This window comes from Glossina fuscipes, unplaced genomic scaffold, assembly GCF_014805625.2.
Source record: "Glossina fuscipes isolate IAEA_lab_2018 unplaced genomic scaffold, Yale_Gfus_2 0, whole genome shotgun sequence".
NCBI lineage: Eukaryota > Metazoa > Arthropoda > Insecta > Diptera > Glossinidae > Glossina > Glossina fuscipes.
In genome coordinates, this window is record NW_023998414.1 from 33,491,143 (window position 1) to 33,511,127 (window position 19,985).

Consider the following 19,985-nt stretch of genomic DNA (forward strand, 5'->3'; position numbering starts at 1 on the left):
GTGTGTGTGTGTGTGTGTGTGTGTGTGTGTGTGTGTGTGTGTGTGTGTGCGCGCGCGTGTGTGTGTACTTTCAAAGATTTCGTGTCACGCCACATTATTAGAAACAAGCGTAAGTCTCGAGTTTGACATTCGCGACTAATTGCATCGTTTAAAACGATTCCCTTAGAACTAGTTCAGTCTCCCGGCCGACAGCATTTAGGCAATAGATAATGCTTTTGAAGATTTATGTTTAAATTCTTTACCATGCTTACCTACCTATCTCCATCTGTCTGATCAATATAGGATGACCAATATTGCACGGATCTAAAAAAGCGATCGGATCGATCGCAAATTCTTCCGACCTACTTCATCCGTAAACTTATCCGTAGTTTTTCCGTTCGCATTCTCACACAGTGGTGGGTATAAAAAGGAAAAGTTTTGTCAATCCACTCGCCATAGAGCCTAAGACCTAATCGATCGGCTATCTGTTTATCGTAAAATAAATCGTATATCGTACATATTTCAACTCAGGCTTTTATACAATTTGACAGCGTATTATAGATATAATTAAGAGTAAAACCTAAAAACAAATTTTACCTACTTCGCCTTCTATAATATATACCCACAATTTTAGTATTTATAAGCAAATTCTTTATCCGATTAGTTTCGAGCATGATTTTGTAACGAAAATTGAATGAAAAATCATACTTTAGGTTAAACTTGATGATTGCCTTGATGACTGCCTTTTGGGAGACTTTTTGATTTAAGACAGTGACAATCTTAGTTGAGTGTTAATGAAAATAAGCCAAAGTTTGTAATTCTAATGGCATAATAATTACCCATATATCAATTTCGGGTCCGGTATATTGTTTTCCTTCAAATACTTCCGGGGCCGCATATGGTGGTGAGCCACACCAAGTTGCTAAAAGCTCACCCTTTTTAAAATGATTAGAAAAACCGAAATCGGCAATTTTTATATTCATATTATTGTCCAATAAAAGATTTTCAGCCTGCAATTCCAAATTATTAATTAATAAAATAAATAAATAAATAAATAAATATTAGTAAAATGATATTTTCATTTTCTAACAATTATAAAATATTTACCTTAAGATCTCTGTGGACAATTCCCTTTTTATGGCAATAATCCACAGCTGAGAGAATTTGCCAAAATTTAAATCGCGCAGCAGTCTCAGACATACGTCCATACTTCGCGATGTAATCTACACAAATAAACCCGCCTTACTCAAGTAATCGACCAAAGAAAAAAGTAATCCTCAAGCTTACCGAAAATTTCGCCTTGACTAGCGTACTCTGAAACTATATAAATCATATTCTTTGTTTCCATTACCTAAGAGATTTTGAAAGAGATTTGACATAAAATGAGAGTATTTTAAAACGCTCCGTAAATTTCGCGAAAAAACGCGAATTACCCACCTGATATAATTTAATAATATGGGGATGATTAAGACGTTTCATGATTTCGACTTCACGATAAACCTTCTGCAGGTTAGTTGCATCCAGCTGAGATTTATCGATGATTTTTATAGCCACCTATAAAAAATCAATTATTAAAAGTGATTTATTTAAGCGTAACATGTATCAATATTGAAGAGTGACATTTGGCAAATTCACCTCATTTTTGGTGATACGATGACGAGCCAATTTGACCACCGCAAAATTTCCTTTACCAATCGTTCTTTCAATATCGTAAAATCCCACTCGTATAGGTTCCTTAGTTTTGAGCAATTCTTTAGAAGGTGTGCCCATTGTCGCATGGCTGATAGCGCTAACACTCTGCTTAATAGCATCACTTTCGCTTTTATCTGATATATCTCCAGAGACTTTGCCGCATTTGGCCGAAGACGAACTACCGGCCGATGCATTGATTGCTGTAGTACCGCAAAATGACGAGAACTTTTCCTTGTTGCCATCAACTGCACGACAAGAAGACAAATGAAGAAAATCAAGCGAATCTTTATCTAAATTTATTATTATATATAAGAAAATAAAAAAAAAAAAAAAATGCATGATTCTAACCATTTTTGTTGTCTTTATCCGTCGGGCCATTCTCTTGATATTTGCTACCCGTTGCTCTCGCTTCTGATAATCCATTCTTTTTCATCTGCTTATCCTCTTTATCACTCTCTTCCATATTTACTGTAATAATTTTGTGTTACATCGCCTTACATTTTAATTAACTGCCATTAAAAAAGAAAAAAAAAAAAAATTATATAAATTATTTAAGAATTCTTATGAAACTGATCGGCAGATCTTGAAAATTCATTTACATATCTATTTATATCGTTAATAATTTTATAAAAAATATCAAAAACGATTTAATATTTAATTTATATATATATTGAATTTATATACTAAGAATTTCCTTAAATACTTTTCGTTCGTTTACAATCAAGCCGATCTTCATTTAAAACGCAATTTGAATGAGCTTAGAGAGAGATAGAGAGAGAGAGAGAGAGAGAGATAGGGAGAAGGTTAGATATAGATTAGATAGGATTTCAGAGGTAAAGATCAAATGTTCATAAAATGCGAAAAGAAGTGATAATAGAGTAATTATTCAGCTGCACGATGCGCAATCACAAATGTCGGGGGGAGGACTTTCAATAGCCCCGAAACGAGAGATGGAATATCAAAATTCATTTCACTCGATGCAGGGTACTCTCTTATCTTATGAAGATATGTAAAGAAGTTTCTACAAGATATGTCATCCAACGACTTTTTAGGTTAATCGAGAAAATAACAACAACAATAAATAGTAGCCAATACCCAGATTCATTTCCTTTTTTTTTTTCCCAACTATGCACTAGATGTCGAAGCACGCTAATAAGTACTAAATAACAATATTATAATAAAAATTCAAAGCCAGAGAAAATATGCTTTATTTGATATTTGTGAGAATAGTGTAAAAATGAAATGATAAGTCATTGTAAGTATCCCGCCATATAACCGTTACATAATATACATCAGGATTTGCCTTACGGACGAATGTATTGTATGTCTTTTGTGTAAACTATTGCTTCTCTCATCGTAACGTACATTCACATATATGTATACGCAGTGACGTAGTAAAGCAATATAAAAGAGCATTATTGTCGGGCAGAGACGGTTATTAAATACCGCACATCACTTAATATATTATTTTCATGATAAAATACTTTATGTAGAGTGTGGTTCAAGAATAGATCTATATGGTCTAGATTTGATATATACTTCAATTTTATTTCTAATTGCACATACTCGACCACAAAATATTAAAAATTAAATCTTCTCACCGTATAAACTATTCGATCCAAAGTTTTGATAACACTTTAATACGCCAAAATATTACAACCCTGCGCGGTGTATAATGAAATCTTGAAAAATAGTAATTATTTCTCGCATAACGGTCTTTTTCCAAATCATTGTATGAAACATTATCGTAGAAATTGTCCTTGGCTTTATGATAATACCTCGATCGGTGTACCAAATTTTATCGGAGTGTCACGAAAATTTCGCTCTCTAGATTGAACACAATCATCATTCAAGCAGAAGTATAAACATGCTCGATATGTTCTTATCGCGGATAATGCGGAGTGTAATAAAAGAACTTGAAAAAAAAAAAAAATCGGATCTACGAATTCAAATTCTAAAAGGTCGCTATTAAGATATCAATTCCCATCATCATCTAGTGATCGCTTCGGCTCTTTCCGTTAATCGAGGATATGCATAATTTATATATATGGGTATATGTGTATAACATGATGCATGATTTTAACTTGTTAGCTTTGTTAGGCTCTAAAAAGAAAATATGTCAACCATCAAGCTAGCATCGGTCATGTCATCGCACAAATATGTGAATTAAATTTTATGCTTTTGTTCATTCAAAACTTGAAAAATATAAATAAATAAAAAGAACAGCGTATACGTATGTGCTATTGAAAACGCCAGGATTTAAACACTGATATATAATTTTTGACTTCTTATTATTTACAACATATGTATATTTGAATGTCTTCAAAATGTGTAAAATAGGTTTAGATCCTTTAAGGAAACAAAAAAAATTGCCCCTGAACTTATCTGGCAATCATTCAAATTAATTTGAATACAACAACAAGTTTATAATAAGTTTTCAGACATTCATAAAAGTTCTATATGTGCATATATATATCTATATGTACATATATATATATATATATATATATTTTTTTTTTTGATATTTTAATACAATTCAAGAATTCAAGATTTAATAAAGTGAAATGAGGTAAATAAATTTTAATTCCTTGCTTTGTTACAAATTTTTCAAAGATCAAAAAAATCGACAAATTTGCAATATTTTGACCTTTTTTTTGGTTACGTTGTCCATTCTACTCGTTAATGTCCTTACACCAAACTAACAAGGAAGTGTTAATTTTTTTTCTTGTTGTTGTTGTTGTTGTTATGCAAATGAAGAAAATTATCAACAACTAAAGAAGAGAGCCACAGATAGTGTAATCGTGAAATGCGAAAAATCAATAAACCTCACAAAAATATGTTTTTTCAACAAAAAAAAAGCAAAAAATCTTATTCAAACGAAATTTGCTTAAAAGATTTTCTAAATTACTTTTCTTAGTCTTAATGTTACACTTAACAAGAATTGTCTCAATTAGGTCTTCTTTTTTTTTGTCAGTAAATGCTTATACTTTTTTCTTTTTTTTTTACTTAAATAAAATCACTTTTTCACCGCATACCATATATTTTGTAGCACTTCTTTCTTTTTATGTAACATTTCGAATTTTTGCTATGTTTTACATGCAACAAATGCAATATAAATTAATTTCAATAAGCTTATAGTTTCATTTATGTACACATTGAAGTCATCGTCTTTCTTTTACGGTTAAATATCATAAGAGAACTCGTGAATTTTTCATTTCCTTGTTTCGTATAAATGTATCACACTTCTACTTGCTCTCTCTCTCTCTCTCTTTCTTCCTTTTTCTCTCTCTCTCTCGCTCGCTCTCTCTTTCTTTCTATCTTTTTTTCTTTCTCTTTATATTATTGTCGCTCTATTTTCCGATTTCGAATATGTTTAAAATGAGTTTTCACCGCTAACGAGAACAGTGGAAATTGGCCTCGAACGAGGTCGTCAATGTCGACACTATAGCGATATGTACGATGTATATATAACTGCAATATTACAACAATAAAACAGTATATGAAATAAATGGATTCGCTCCCCTCTTATATAAAATTATTATAAAATGTATATTCATACATTAACCATTTCTTCTCTCATGTTTTGTTACATTAGATGCCTCTTTCGTTCCATTTGCCTTTTCTTCGTTTACTATATATACGAATGATTTATAAAATAGTTTAACCCGTTTTTTACATTCTATTGCGGAGTAAACTTAAAATTCTTTGTATTTATTCTTTTTTTTTTTTTTGTTGCATTTGATTTTACAAATGCTGCTTGTCACTGTAGCGATAATTCAACGATTATGTTCCTTAGAGGATTACATTTTATCGTTTAAATTCGTTTATTTTTTTGTTTACATTGGAATTTTTGTTTATGCTTTTTGTTGTTTATCGTTTGATTTTGTTTATGCACGTGTTTAAGAACTGCTTACGCTTACACGTTCGTTTGTTCTTTTGGATTTATAGTAAAACGCTACTGAAATATTTAAAAAAAAAATTTAATTCAAAAAAATCGAACTTATAGAGAGTTTGGAATTGTAAAAGCATCTGATACAACTCTGCATAGTTCAGTAGTAGGATTGTTAGTAAAGTTAATAAAGCATTGCCAGAGGTAATAAAACGATTCTTCACACATGCAGGGTAGTACTTACTTTAGGTGAATATCGACTTGTTGATGCTAACACATCAGCATAAGCGTAAGCAAAATTCGCATTTGCAATAAATAATTTAAAGACAGGACGTTTCAGGCATATTGTATAAATAATTCATGTACGCAATGTTAGTGATTGAAAGTCAGATTATTCCTAGAAAGTGCCAACCGTCAAACGATTACGATCGGAAAGTTACTATCGAAACTAAACTAACTTTTCCAGTTTCTTTCGCGAAAGTTGGATATACATCTAATTGATTCTTGTTGAGAAATATTTCAATTTCATTTTCTTGAATAATAAAAACAACATTACAAAAAAAATCATTGAATTAATCGACGAATTTGCTGGATAACAGAAGAAGAAGAAGAAGACTACGCGGTAAGTCAAAATTTTGTTTTGACAAAACAATTTTTTTCTCGTATGAGCAGAAAGTATCCTTATTTGTTGCTAGACGATTATTTTAAATGTTACGCTGAACTTTGATAAAAAAAAGTGAAAGTGAAAGTGAATGTGTGCAAAACCGACACCTTATTAACACATCGATAATTGAAATTTAAAATTCAATACGAAATCATTTCAAAAGAGAAAAAAAAACAAGTAACTGCTTGTACAACATAACTGATGCAATTAAAGGAAAAAAATAAATCGACAGTTAATCTTAGTTCCTACAGAAGTATTGCCATAGTTTCCATCGTTAGAAAAATTTTCGAGAAAGTGTTGTACTCAAGGCTAAAATGGTATCCGGAGTCCAAACATATCGTCAGCAATCTTTAATTTAGTTCTAAACGTTACAGATCTGCTCAAGGCAACATTGTCACTTTGTGGTCTGCAATAAATCCTGCGTTTGCTAAGAATCACATTGTCGTTGCCTGCTCTCTGGACATAACCTCAGCATTTGATTCTGTCAATATCAGCATCTTAAAACCTAAATCTGAATCTCCCTATCAAATTCTTTAATTTATTATACAATCTCTTTCTTTAATTAACAATGAGGATGTTGTTGTATAAAGGATATCTTTCTTTTACAGGTGTTCCTCAGTGATTTGTATACAGGCCTCTTTGCTTTAATTTATATATTAACAAAATTTTCAGTTGCCTTCCTGAAAATATCTCAATCCTGGGTTATGCTGATGATCTTGTCATTTTTAGTTCCAACAACTAATCCAGATTTGTGTAAGCGCAATCCAGATTGTGCAATTCTTAAATCACCTCAACTCAGACAAGGAGAGACCCCGTGGTTACTTTTGCACATCTATGGGTCTTTTATTCCGTTTGTTAAAACTTTCGACTTTTTAGGCCTTGTCCTACACTCAGAACTCTCCTCAGCAGCTCACATTGACCAAACTGCCAAATAATGCTTTCAACTCATTAATGTATTGAAATACATTTGCGGCATTTCTTGGGGCTTTGACTCTTCTTGCATGAATAAACTGTATCTTGGCTTAATCAGACCAAAATTAGAATACGCCTGTTCACTCTTATTTGACATTTCAAAGAATGAACTTCTGAAATTATCGTCGAAATTTCGTTTGGCTCTTGGTGTCTTGGAACAGATGGCAAATGTTATGCTTCAACAAGGAAGATTTCGATTACTCACCAATTTTTCATCTAATAAAATTCGATCTTTTAAGAATCATCCGGCCGTACCTTTCATTTACGACTTTATATCTCTCAATTAATTTCCTTCCTATGCGGATCGTGCTGCGATTCCTGCAGATTTGAGGACAATCGACAAAAAGGATTCAGTTCTTTCTTGGCAACATCGATAAAATAATTAACCTAAATAAATAACTAATAATATTGTATATCAAATCTGACCGTTACTTTGCTAAGGCCCAAGCAACGAACTTTATGTTCACAGCGGGTCTTTTTTACACATCCCAGCGAATTTTCGATTATTTATTTGCTGAATAACAGATGAAAAAGAAGAAGAAAGGAGTTAATTGAATTTTAATTTGTAATTGAACCTTTTTTCGATTAAAATCATATATATATGTAATATTTGTTTAAAGGAAAAATGTTCCGTCTTGTTCAATTAGCTGCGAAAATTTGCGTAAATGTGATAGCAAAGTAGGTAAATTGAAAGAAGAAACTGTTTCTTGGAAAAAATGTGTTCCGATAATCGCAATGCAAGCGGACTATCAATGCATTAACTGTACCGTTATAATCGGATGTACGTAATAATAAAGATCACGGTTAGAGTATTTTTCGCGCGAATTAAACAAACTAGCAATCGAACAAGTAGCAATTTAAGCTCTTATGCTCAAGCTTAAGAGCTTAAGAGTTTTGATTAATTATGAAAGTTTCGTTATTCAAACTCAAACTGCGTCCATACATGGCATGGTTGTGCGTGGTTAAATACTGCACAGCAAGCTAAACATGCATATGTGCAAGTATTTAATTTAATGAGCGAGTGCAGTTTCACATTAGGCCTGTCTTCGATTTGAGAAAATTTTCAATATTTTAACTTAAGTTGATATGAAAAGACATAAGATAGCCTATATCCGTAGCGTATAGGACGATTTCATTGTGAACATCAAAAATGTGCTGAAATTACGTTTTTATTTTTTTCCGGCATTTCATGCCATCGATCTAGCAATTGCCCAGAAGAGAGAAAGAGATTGCAACCCGACCTGGCCATGCTTTTGAAAATATGCATTTGTGCAGGTAAGGCAAAAAAATTATGATTACTATGACAAAAATTAAAACTTATTCGCTGTAAAATGGTCTTCGATTTTATAATCATATCATATGCATATATTAATTAATGATTTTATGGCAAAGTTATATCCTACGACCAGAATGATCTTATATTGAATGTGAAATTGATGATGAAGTGTTCAATATTTCATGTATTGAAAGATGAAAGAACAAGTGAAAATATTTCCAAATCTTTTTCAACATATTGTAGCCTTGTAGCATTATTGTAGCATTGTTGAAGAAGCCGATATGAGAAGCAATAGAATTGGTTGGAACACATACGTGAATTAAGTGCAGTGACCGTGTTTGCAGACTCAGCAGTTATAATTAGCTACGTCGTAGAAGCTGAGATGCGTGATATGTATTTTGAAAATAGACAAAAATTATGCATTAATGATTATAATGAACGCCTATCGGATCAAATCATCGATCGATATATACGATTCGCTAAGACTTGGAAAGAATTCGTTTATATATATATGTTTATCGTCAAGATGGCCACAGTGGTTGCGTGTATGGCGAGTATGAGCCAACCATACGCATTTAAAATCGTACTCAAGTACATGAGAACTTATAAGACGAGAACTACATCTAAAAAAAGGGGAACAATAAATAAAGTATGATCTTCCTAAAGAAACGTATATTTATGCTTATCATATACGTAATGTAGAGGAATTATCTGCATTTTTTCGGTTTAAGTTTTAATAAAAAATGTATATATTAGTTTGGGGAAAAAGAAATCCATTATTTTTTCGGTAGATGGCTGCACTGATAGATTTCTCGTAAAGTATCGATCAAACAATTTCATATTTATGCTCGTTGGAAAGGTGACATTTCGCAGTAAAAAAAATTCGTTTGCTGTTTTTTGTTTGGTGCATTCAGTTGTGAGTTACTGCGTGTTAAAAATGGAAGTGAACAAAGAGAAAGTTCGGTACATTTTACAGTTTTTCTTTGACAAAGGCGAAAATGCAAGCCAGGCGGCTAAAATTGTGAATGGTGTTTATGGTTCCGATACTGTAACAGCCAATTATGTGCAATTTTGGTTTCGTAGATTCTGTTCAGGAATTTTTGATGTTAAAGATGCACCTCGCACAGGTAGGCCGGTCGTCGAAAATGTCGATAAAATCGGCGAAATGATCGAAGTTGACCGGCATGTTAGCAGTCGTAACATCGCCCAGGAGCTAAAAATCGACCATAAAACAGTTTTAAACCATTTACACAAAGCTGGATTCAAAAAGAAGCTCGATGTTTGGGTGCCACACCAATTAACAGAAAAAAACATGATGGATCGAATTTCCATCTGCGAAGCTTTGGCCAAACGGAATGAGATAGACCCATTTCTTAAACGGATGGTGACTGGAGATGAGAAATGGATCACATACGATAACCCTGTGCGAAAACGATCGTGGTCAAAGAGCGGTGAAACACCTCAAACGGCCAGGAAGGTTTTGCTATGCATTTGGCGGGACTGGAAGGGGATTATTTATTATGAGTTGCTTCCATATGGCCAAACGCAAAGTTCTGATCTCTACTGTCCACAACTGGACCGTTTGAAGATAGCGATTGACCAGAAACGGCCAGAATTGGCCAACAGGAGAGGTGTCGTGTTCCACCAGGACAACGCTAGGCCACACACATCTACAGTGACTCGCCAGAAACTTCGGGAGCTTGGTTGGGAAGTTTTAATGCATCCGCCATACAGTCCGGAATTGGCACCAAGCGATTATCATCTTTTTCTTGCATTGCAAAATTTCTTTAATGATAAAAAATTGGAATCTAGGGAGGATTGTGAAAATCGATTTCTAGAGTTTTTTGCAAATAGAGACTAGGACTTCTATGAGAGAGGCATTTTGAAGTTACCTTTAAAATGGTAACAAATCGTACAACAAAACGGTGCATATTTGACCCAAATCGGACAATCCGAGGCATGTTAAATAAAGTCCTGAAGTTCATATAAAAATAATGGATTTCTTTTTCGCCAAACTAATATGTAATATGTATGTGCATAAAAAATCTATCTATTGTCCGGCTACCTGTAAGAAAAAAAAAATCTTAAAATTAATACTTGCAAATATTGAGGTGATTGATCACTCACTCACACTCACACACACACACACACACACAAAATTTAAATCCAAAGATGAATAGGTAAATTTCTGAGCGTGTAAAACGTGTGGGGATAAATTCTTCACGTTTACACTCGATAACAGTAATGTCCTTGTGGTTAGAATATACTTATACTTATCTCCACCCAAAAAAAAAAAAAAAAAAAATCAATTGAAAACTTTTAGATATGAAACTAAATGTGCAAAGGAAACAAAACGTTTGCAGTAGAAACCGCATTTCTAGTGTTAAGTTATAGATTGCATTGTATTATTTCTCATAATATCAGGCAAATTATTGCATTTTGTTTAGAAAAGGAGAAAATAAAATATAAAACAAAATTGCTTAGACATTAAAGTATACGTACATAACATACATTGCTTTCTCATATGCAAATTAAAAGCTTAAAAGCTAATAATAACCAATAAACGAACAAAAATAAAAAAAAAAAGAACACATAAAAAACAAAATAATCAAGGAATAGATAGATCCTCTTTTGAAGAGATTGTTTGAAGGGACTAAAACTAAAAAGTTACAATATATATGTCATTTAGGTATAAATTACCATTCTACATACAAAATAATTTCTTAATATGACTTCTTATATTATTTACGTAACATTTCCCCGCTTTTGCTGTCATAGCAACGCCTTTTAAAATCGCTCAATAATAAACGACCTTGCAAGCTCTGTTGATCTATGTTAACTGATTGTGTGGTATTGCTAAATATTAGAGAAAAATTAATTTTCAAAATATGTTCTTACATTCCCAGCCTACCTAGTTTTATTCAGTACCGCGCAACCATTGTCCAAAGACATTTGCAGCGAATATAATGTGGCCAAGTTAATTAGGCTATCGTGCTCGTAAATTTCTACGTCTGGTAATCGAATTTGCAATTGTCGCGGATCTTGCAGGAAACGAGCCAAACGTTCGTTAACGCTCGTTTTAATGCTAAATCCAGGTCGTTCACCTTTAATGCGTCGACATCCAGCGCGTATTTCTCGCACCTCATTTGGTTGGCAAGGTGGTGAAGCCAAAAATGGATTTGAAGTTTCTCCAGACATTTCGCTTTCGATTTGTTTTAAAGGAATGGTCATGTCATTTGGCGCTATATCTCCGCTTGGGCGAAACAGGGTGGAGAAGCCACTTTTCGCTGTAATCGTTATGGGTTCCGAAGGTTGATAGGGTAAATCTACAGGGGTCGTGCTATCAACAGGAGGCCATTCCAATGCACTCATGCAATTAGCGCTAACACAGGCATTACTTATGGCTATACCGGGTGACATGAGCGTGTCGTCTTCGGTCATTAATAAGGCATTGAGGCTTTCGGGATCAGATTTTATTTGCGGTAAAGTACTACGTTTAGTCAATTTGCGCTTACAATCGTATTTACTGTCACCACCGCAAACACTTTCGTTACCTGGCCAATCGGTTAACTCGTCATCACCCTCGCGATCAGTGTCGTTTGCCGTATGCCCTTCATCTGATTCCGATGAGCTTAAAGAACTTGAACTGAAATCATTTAATTCCTCACAATCCATGGAATGTTGATCGACTGCAAATTGCAGTAAACGTCGACGATGATGATGATGATGATGATGATGATGCCGTACAGATTGACTACCGCTTTGTTGTTGCTGATCATCACTTAAGCGTTTTTTACGTTGTGCTCTAAAATTGCCGTCCGTTAATTGCTTTTGTTGCTGTTGCAGCTGCAGTTGTTCTGTTTGTAAAAGCGCTGCCTCCATCAACAATTCAGCATCCTCTGACTTGCTCGGTGTTGACTGCGTTGCGACCTCAGCTAAAGTCATTAACGTTAGCTGCGTTTCATTATCTTTTTTGGGCACTAAAGACGTCGCCGATGTTGTGGTTCCAGCTTTAATTAATAATGTGGGTACCGTTCCTATAGTGCATAGCGATTTTTGTTGTTGTGATATACGTTCGATTTTCGATAATAATCCTTTGTTGAGCGGCAACAAACGATCGCTGTGCGGTTTTGATGTTGATGAAAAACTACGTGGTCGCATCCGATATTCTTCAAGATTAGTTGTGTGACGTGGCATACTTGATGAGTGATCATGTTCTTGATAACGATCGCGATTCGAGCGTTTACGTTTGCCACAAAAAAAAAACTGCGATCGACTATTGGGATCAGGTTTTAAAACTCGTTTACGTACTGTACCCGAACTACTAGACATGGGAGGCGGTAAAGAAGGAGCTATTAGAGAAATACCGGTCTCTAATCCCACTGTCGTTGTCGTGGTCTTTGCGTTAAGTGAATCGTTGTCGAAACTTTCCGCTGGAACAACATTTGTCATTTCATAATCAATGGTGATACGTTTCAATTTACGTTTCCTGCGCGCGCTCGGTTTAAAGAAACTAAAAATCATAAAATATATTAAATTTTGGCACTGAATATATTATTTATTCACTATACAATGCTAACCGTGCTGGACTAAAATTTTCATTTAAGGAATCTGACTCCAAAGTGCCTAAGCGCAGAGAGGTGCTTAAAGTTTTGCAAGGCAAACGTGGGGCCACCGAATCGTCTTTATCGTCCGAATCGCTAGGCAAATGAATATTTTGTGTATCCAAACCATCATTATTATTTGTTGTGGGACGTAAACCCGCACTATGAGCTATATCCGTTGGACTGCTCGAATCTTCAGTGGGTTGGGGAGCGCAAGCTGTATAAAATGTAAAGAAAACGGTTTCTTATATCTCAAATATTGCCCAGAGGAGGTTAGACTTACGTAAATTTCCCGTGGAACGGGTACGACGACGTTGCTGACCCCAACGGCTAACGCGAGCTCGATCCAGCAAAGAGGTTTCCTCTAAAGCTACAGTAAGATCATGTGAGAATTGATCCATTTCACACTCTTCTATCGAACGGTAGTGTATATATTTCTTTCTTTCTTTTTTTATTCGCTCAATTTAGGGTTACTCTTATATCTATAAAAATGAAAAAAACAAAATCAAAGCTTAACATGGCAATGCAGGGGCTGTAAGGAGCGAATCCAGAGTTCCAGATATCATACTTTTTTAACCGATTTGCTGCTACTGCTGCCTAGTGACAGAATATTTCATTCTTCTTCCTTAACCCTTTTCATTTACTTTATTGACGACGGATAATATCTGGCAAATGCGACACTACTCTAAGCTTGCGTTAATTGAACTTATTTTTAAGTTTTAGTATATAATCGTGTACTATCGCTAAGCGTTTTTTTCAAAATTATTAAATTTTTTCACTGAAATCGTATAAAATATAGTCTCAATTTTATGACATTAATCACTAGTATTGACAATTTACCGATTAATGTCGCGGCGATAAATGGCTGAGTATTTCGATATGCATTTCGATAAAGCATTGTATTATCGCCGGATGGATAATTTGACAGCATTACGGAATTGCTATGGGCGACGCTATCAATCTTATTACAATCTTTTAATAAGAACAAAAAGGATTCATACAAAGTTATATAAATGCTGGCAGTTGAGTTTCATTAGTTAAAAGGCAAAGAATTGCTTGCACGCTCGTACACCGTAATATGCATTCATACGTTTGTTAACATTTATTAACATTTTGACAAAGCGGATAAAACTTTTGAATGATGATGATGAATTTTCCAAAGCAAAATAAATCAAATAAATAAAATAGTTAGGGAAAGTCGAAAACAAATTTATCGTCTAAAAAGAATATCAAGCAAATTATCGAGATGCCACCTGACTATTGATAACTACGTTTCTTAACGATTGGTTCTATTCTTATTATTATTCTTATAATTTTAGACTAATGAAATAAATTCTTAGACTAAAAAAAAAAGACATTGAGCATTAGCAACACAGGCTATCGGCTCTATGGTTCTATTTTCTTCGTAATCTTCGCTTTCAAATTTATTTTCCCTTCCCTTCATTATTCTTTCCATCCTATATAGTATTAGGTGTTTGCAAAAATTTTGATCACTTTTTCACTTAAAAAATGCATATATAGAGGAAAATTGCTACAATATATATTAATCAAAATAGTTTTTATAATTTTCTACAATATTCTACAATACTTTTTGGCAACATGGCGATAATATGTCGAAAGAGCTTCTGTTGGTTTGGCAGCCATCCACGCACATACCCATTTTCGCAGTTTTCCAACTTTGCGAATCCGTGTTCCAGCCAAGTCATGCTGCACCGATCCGAGTAAGTAGTAATCAGGAAGCCATATTTCCGGTGAGTAGACAGGGCGCGGTAGAACTTTCCATCCGAACTGCGATAGTGTATTCTGGGCAACTCTTCCAAGAAGTGGTCAAAAAATAGTACTTTTAACCTATTCGTGTCGTCACTTTTAAATCGCTGAATCCAAAACCAACAATTGCGATATGATGGAGCCTCTGAACATGTTTGGTGGGCTTCGGCAGCAGATTTCTTCAAATAAACAACAAAAGTAATCAATTTGGAAAATGAAAAATTTTGAGCGTTTCGTGATTACGGTCGGCATACGCTGATAAAATCATTAATGTTAAATAGAAACTTGTTATTTTATCTAGTGGAAGGTCGAAACCATCGAATACAACCGTTGTCCACACTGCTATTTCCCATTTCTTGATCATTTTTATCTGTAAAAGTCGCTGATCAAAATTTTTGCAAACACCTAATAATTCACTTTCTCGTCATCCCCTTGTACATACAGAGCATGTGTGTAGAGCATGTGCTTCACCTTTCAACTGGTTGAATTGGTGTTATTGAGTTTCGAAAAATGCCCCGTATCTATTCCATAAACTTTGCTTACTTATTTCGTTTCACGAAATTATTCGGATTTCTTTAATAAATCGTTGAAAGGGCTTCACGTTAAGAGACGGCCTGAACGTAAAATATTTAGTCAGATGATGGATCGCAACGGAAGAAAATACTTTAAAAACTCTATCGACTGAAATTTCCTCCCAATAATTGGGAATCGTGTAATAATTTGGAACATGCTTGACCTGAGGCATACAATTTCATGCAATGAATGCATGCAGAAGTAAAAGCTTATGGGATTCGAAAATAAAATCGAGGATAAATGTAACATTTTATCACAAAGCATTGCTTATATTTGCTTTCAAGGCGGTCAAGGGGGTCAAGGATTATATACTTTTATGTATAGCACGTCACGCAACAATCATCATAAGGGTCATTTATTCCATTAAACTTCTATTAATCGTTGAAAAATTGAATTTATTTCTTATGGCGCATATTATTAGGTCGAGCAAAAAATAATTGCGGATACGAGTATGTAGAATCTACGTTCTCATCTATTGCGAAGAAGTTAAGGATTCAATTAGTGTTTTGATACTTGTTTTGTATGGTGCAGGTTCTACTAAACTTTCGTTCATGATGGAAAAGTGCGTATCCGTCATGAAGTGCTTTTGGAATTCAAACGAGGCAATATTACTAAGACGACAGTTGAAAAACTCTACTATATGATCAAAGAGTTGGACAGTGGTTTATCAAACATCGTTTCGGAGAGATAAATTTAGGAAAGGATTACTTTCGGCATTAAAGGCAATATTAAAGCAAAATCCAGGCCAATCAATAATAGGTATAGTATGAAAGTTGAATACATTACAAGCATGTGCTTGGTGCCGCTTGGAGGAATTGAAAAAGTTGGTGTCTTAAAAAACAAAGGAAACTATTTATGCATCGACCTAATAAAACTTTACCGGAAAAATCGCACATTATTGGCAGAAATGACAGAGTTACTCATGCTTGTGCCACATTTAAGTTCAATCGTTAGCTTGACGCACATTCACATCAAGTGCTTGCTGTAAAACTTTACCAGAAACTTGTTCTTCTTTTCATTGAATGCTTGAAATCCCTGTCGAACCCTTCACTGTTTGTCGAGTAGTTGAGTAGGTAAGAACCGCGACTACTAAGCCAGCATTCAAATCGGAGTTGTTTTTGTGAGTGCTCAGTCGCTAAAGGTGTAACGCTTACTCCGATTGGACACACACACCCAATACGGTGCGGCTACTACCTTTCCATTTCTTTCTCTTTCCTCTCTTCTTTCTGACAATCGCCGTGTTACATGAATATGGAATGAATGAGACAAAAAAAAAGTAAAAAAAAGATATTCCAAAATCCATGTTTATAACTTTTTTTAAAAAAAAAAAGAATGATTTCTCTGTGACAACATGTTCAGTCCTCAGTCCGTATTATTCCCGAAACTTATCATATCGATTCGCTTTAATAAATTAAGCAAATGTGTTAAATAAAAATAAAGCAGAGCCGATAGCCTGTGTTGCTAGTGCTCAATGTCTTTTTTTAGTCTAAGAATTCATTTCATTAGTCTAAAATTAAAATAATAATAATAATAAAAATAAAGCAAGAGAGAGAGAGAGAGAGAGAGAGAGAGAGAGAGAGAGAGAGAGAGCGAGTACGTGATTGCGAATATAAAACACCGAAAAAGCCTGACGTGTAAACATGTATAAATAATGTAGCTTTCGTTACTGTATTCAGCGAAAGCTAACTATCACCTATGTGAAATAGCCTCACCTGCAGCCAAGTGATCGGTGATCGTCGTCTAATCAATTCTCAATAGTGACAGATGATAAAAAATATCGACAAAATTGATGTATTAATATTGTGACCAGACTCAAAAGACATCGTACTTTCGGCACGACGTAAATCCAGAGTCGAGCAGTCGCGCAGAGTCCAAACCAAACTCTAATAATGTAATTAAACTCAATCGCTGTATACATGCATACAAAACAAGTTTTTACTACATTTTTTCTAAAAAGACCGTCTACGAAAAATGTTTCGAATAGTGGATCGGGATTTGTCCCGGATATATTTTAACACACGATATTCACATTGAAGGCGATAATGAAAATATTATGCGCGTATACTAGCGTAATGTATTAATACTAGTAATAGACTGAGACATGTGTATATATATATATATATAAGTATATATACGTATATTCGTAGTAATCTAGTGGAATTTTTAAATCACTTAAGTAGGAAATAGAGAGAGAGAGATTTAAGCTGGGATCAAAAGTGCTTTGATCACATCTGCCAGTAAGACTAGTTACACAAGAAACATAATTGGAACTCGACGCTTTCCAGCTAGCAGTCATTAAGTTAGGTGATAAGCTTCTTCTACTTAAAGAAAAACTATCGGTTTACTTGCAACATTCATGTTTTCAATCCAAATCGGGTCTCCGTATCATCTGTAAAAATTGCAAAGCAAAAATAACAAATTTTCGCAAAATTTGTTTCGAATATGCCACATTTTCCACTCCTTTTTTTGCTTTTTTTTTTAAATTGCTCGAATGCGTTGCTTAGGGAAAAGCAAATTCATATTAGATTTCCAATTGGTTACATATAAGAATTTTTATTAATATAACAACAACAACAATACAGAAGATTTAGAATAGAATGTGTGCAGTCTTTGTGTATAATATTTTAGTGAAACTACGTTTCAGCTATTGATGATATAAGATCATCTATGTAGAATTCGCACATCATTAGTAACATCTATTCGCATATACAGATAATAACTTATTGCTATTCTTGCCTGAATTTAATCATCCTATACTTTGTCTATTCATTATTAAGTCTCTTATTCCCTTATAGTGAAATTTTCATAAGTATAGCTGTCCAATTCCTCAACCAAGCCGAAAATAGCTTTGTCTATGCGACAGGTTGGACTGCCAGTATTCGCGAGCCATTTCTTCCTGCATTGATTAAACAAAGTAAAATACATTCTTATATATATGTGTATATGTATGTAATTATGACAAGGATCCAATAAGATTACATTTCTGCAAGTGATTCTTCTGGACCTTCAATTTGTCCTATAACTGTATCTTTCGGCGTATTCAAGCACCATCCTCGTATGCCCAATTGTTTTGCTTGCTTTTGTGTGTACTATATACAAAGATTATAAATAGATAATATTAGCATATATCTGTTGGGTTAGCTGAGTGGTGAGGTGGGGATGGGGAGGATGCGTTTATATTATATTATTTACCAAACGAAACGATACTCCTATAAAAGAGATAAAAAATCCAAATTATATTAAAGAATTTTTGAAAAATGAACCAATAAACCACCTTGAACTGTCCCAAATACCTCAAAGTCGCAATGAAAAATTTTCGGCATGTTTTCCCTTAAAATATTTAAAAACCGTTATTGCAATTTACAGGAAATCAGCGATTAATATTAAAATTTTGTTTTTCTTTACTCATTTGACACAATCTGTCAAACTGTATTAGGCTCTTGTAATTCCCTATAAAATGTAGGGATTTTTTATACTCACCACGAAAAAATAGGGATAACCTAATCACATGTTTATCTTTTATAAGAGAAGTGTTTTAATTTTATTGCTTTCCGTACAATGCAAGAATTAAGCTAAAGATAAATCCGTTTCCTGCAACGAAAATAAAAATTCCTAAAATAATGCAGTCATTACCGTCAAACTATCTAACTGTTGTTGACAATACCCAAAATAAGCGAAATTTCATTAATAATACTTATTTATTTATATAATTTTGCTTTTCTTTTTTGACAAAATTTTTTATGAATAAAAAATGGGACATTAGTTAGTTTTCTTCAAAATTTTTATCAGTTTGTCAATATGAGAAAAATTGCATATTTAATATTTCATCAATGTACAAATTACTTCTATTCAGAGAAAGAAATTATCTATCACGGACAGAGCAAATTTTCATCACATTTTGAAGAAAAATGATTGTATAAACATTCCAATTACTAAGATGTCTGTCATATATGACATCAAAACTTTAACATTTCATTTATATTAAGCAGTGAAAACGTAGAACATCCACAACGAGAGCACGAAATGAAAAAACTACAACTATCCCTTTTGAAACTTTAAAATAATGTTAACAAAAAATATTCTCTCATGCTACTTATATTTGTCATGCAATTAAATACTGCACTACAAAATCAGTTAGACACAGATACACTTATGGGAGATTACATAATAAGAGAAGCTTAATTGCTTTCTAAGGCCTAGACTTTAAAATGGAGTACATTAAAGGTAATAAATATGATTTTAATTTCCACGCTTGAAAAACTAGTTAAAATCATTGTATTATAAGGACTATGCTAATCGGTTAATCCATTACCCGACATCGTACGATATTGAAAGTTTTCTCATGCTATTTTTATTTGTTACGACAATGCAAACGAATGCGTCTAGTATTTGTGGATAAAATGCTAGTCAGATATGCATATAAACAGACACTGTCGACGAAAATAATAGCTAATCAAATGTAATTATATATATATATTAATAACATGGAATATACTTTGTTAAAGCAGATTTTTCATTGTGATTAATTTAAGCCCCTCCCTAAAAATGAAATACTTGAATGCAGGTTTC

At 33.7% G+C, this 19,985-nt stretch overlaps 3 protein-coding genes across 6 annotated transcripts in view; all 3 read right to left on the bottom strand.

Moving 5' to 3' along the window:
• LOC119643375 (serine/threonine-protein kinase par-1) overlaps positions 1–4,856 on the bottom strand; it is a 9,962-nt gene extending 5,106 nt beyond the window's left edge. For 2 of the 4 annotated variants that reach the window (XM_038042737.1, XM_038042727.1), the window contains exons 1-7: positions 4,707–4,856; positions 2,020–2,180; positions 1,615–1,961; positions 1,417–1,533; positions 1,267–1,330; positions 1,087–1,202; positions 819–989 (exon numbers count right to left, since the gene is read on the bottom strand). In XM_038042737.1, the coding sequence (XP_037898665.1) occupies positions 819–989; positions 1,087–1,202; positions 1,267–1,330; positions 1,417–1,533; positions 1,615–1,961; positions 2,020–2,134 (930 nt within the window). In that variant the 5' untranslated portion in view covers positions 2,135–2,180; positions 4,707–4,856. The remainder of the gene's footprint in view (positions 1–818; positions 990–1,086; positions 1,203–1,266; positions 1,331–1,416; positions 1,534–1,614; positions 1,962–2,019; positions 2,181–4,706) is intronic. The other 2 variants (XM_038042743.1, XM_038042733.1) reach the window with 2 other exon arrangements.
• A 6,042-nt stretch (positions 4,857–10,898) lies between these two features.
• On the bottom strand, positions 10,899–13,905 carry LOC119635002. Its single transcript, XM_038029499.1, has 5 exons — positions 13,645–13,905; positions 13,360–13,558; positions 13,053–13,293; positions 11,384–12,985; positions 10,899–11,328 (listed from the first exon to the last, which is right to left on the bottom strand). Exons 2-5 carry the CDS (start codon positions 13,475–13,477, stop codon positions 11,214–11,216), a joined length of 2,076 nt encoding a protein of 691 aa, XP_037885427.1. The 5' UTR covers positions 13,478–13,558; positions 13,645–13,905; the 3' UTR covers positions 10,899–11,213.
• Positions 13,906–17,980: 4,075 nt separating this feature from the next.
• Positions 17,981–18,821, bottom strand: LOC119642811 (acylphosphatase-2-like). Its single transcript, XM_038042092.1, has 4 exons — positions 18,691–18,821; positions 18,609–18,625; positions 18,396–18,505; positions 17,981–18,312 (listed from the first exon to the last, which is right to left on the bottom strand). Exons 1-4 carry the CDS (start codon positions 18,737–18,739, stop codon positions 18,198–18,200), a joined length of 291 nt encoding a protein of 96 aa, XP_037898020.1. The 5' UTR covers positions 18,740–18,821; the 3' UTR covers positions 17,981–18,197.
• Positions 18,822–19,985: the final 1,164 nt, after the last annotated feature.

Excerpts from the sequence above, each read along its gene's own strand:
- LOC119635002 (XM_038029499.1), bottom strand. The coding sequence starts at position 13,477 with ATGGATCAATTCTCACATGATCTTACTGTAGCTTTAGAGGAAACCTCT. Across the intron at positions 12,986-13,052 it reads GAAAATTTTAGTCCAGCACG|TTTCTTTAAACCGAGCGCGC; the intron begins GTTAGCATTGTA and ends TATGATTTTTAG. Across the intron at positions 11,329-11,383 it reads GCGGTACTGAATAAAACTAG|CAATACCACACAATCAGTTA; the intron begins GTAGGCTGGGAA and ends TCTAATATTTAG.
- LOC119642811 (XM_038042092.1), bottom strand. The coding sequence starts at position 18,739 with ATGCCGAAAATTTTTCATTGCGACTTTGAGGTATTTGGGACAGTTCAA. Across the intron at positions 18,313-18,395 it reads GAAGAATCACTTGCAGAAAT|GAAGAAATGGCTCGCGAATA; the intron begins GTAATCTTATTG and ends TAATCAATGCAG.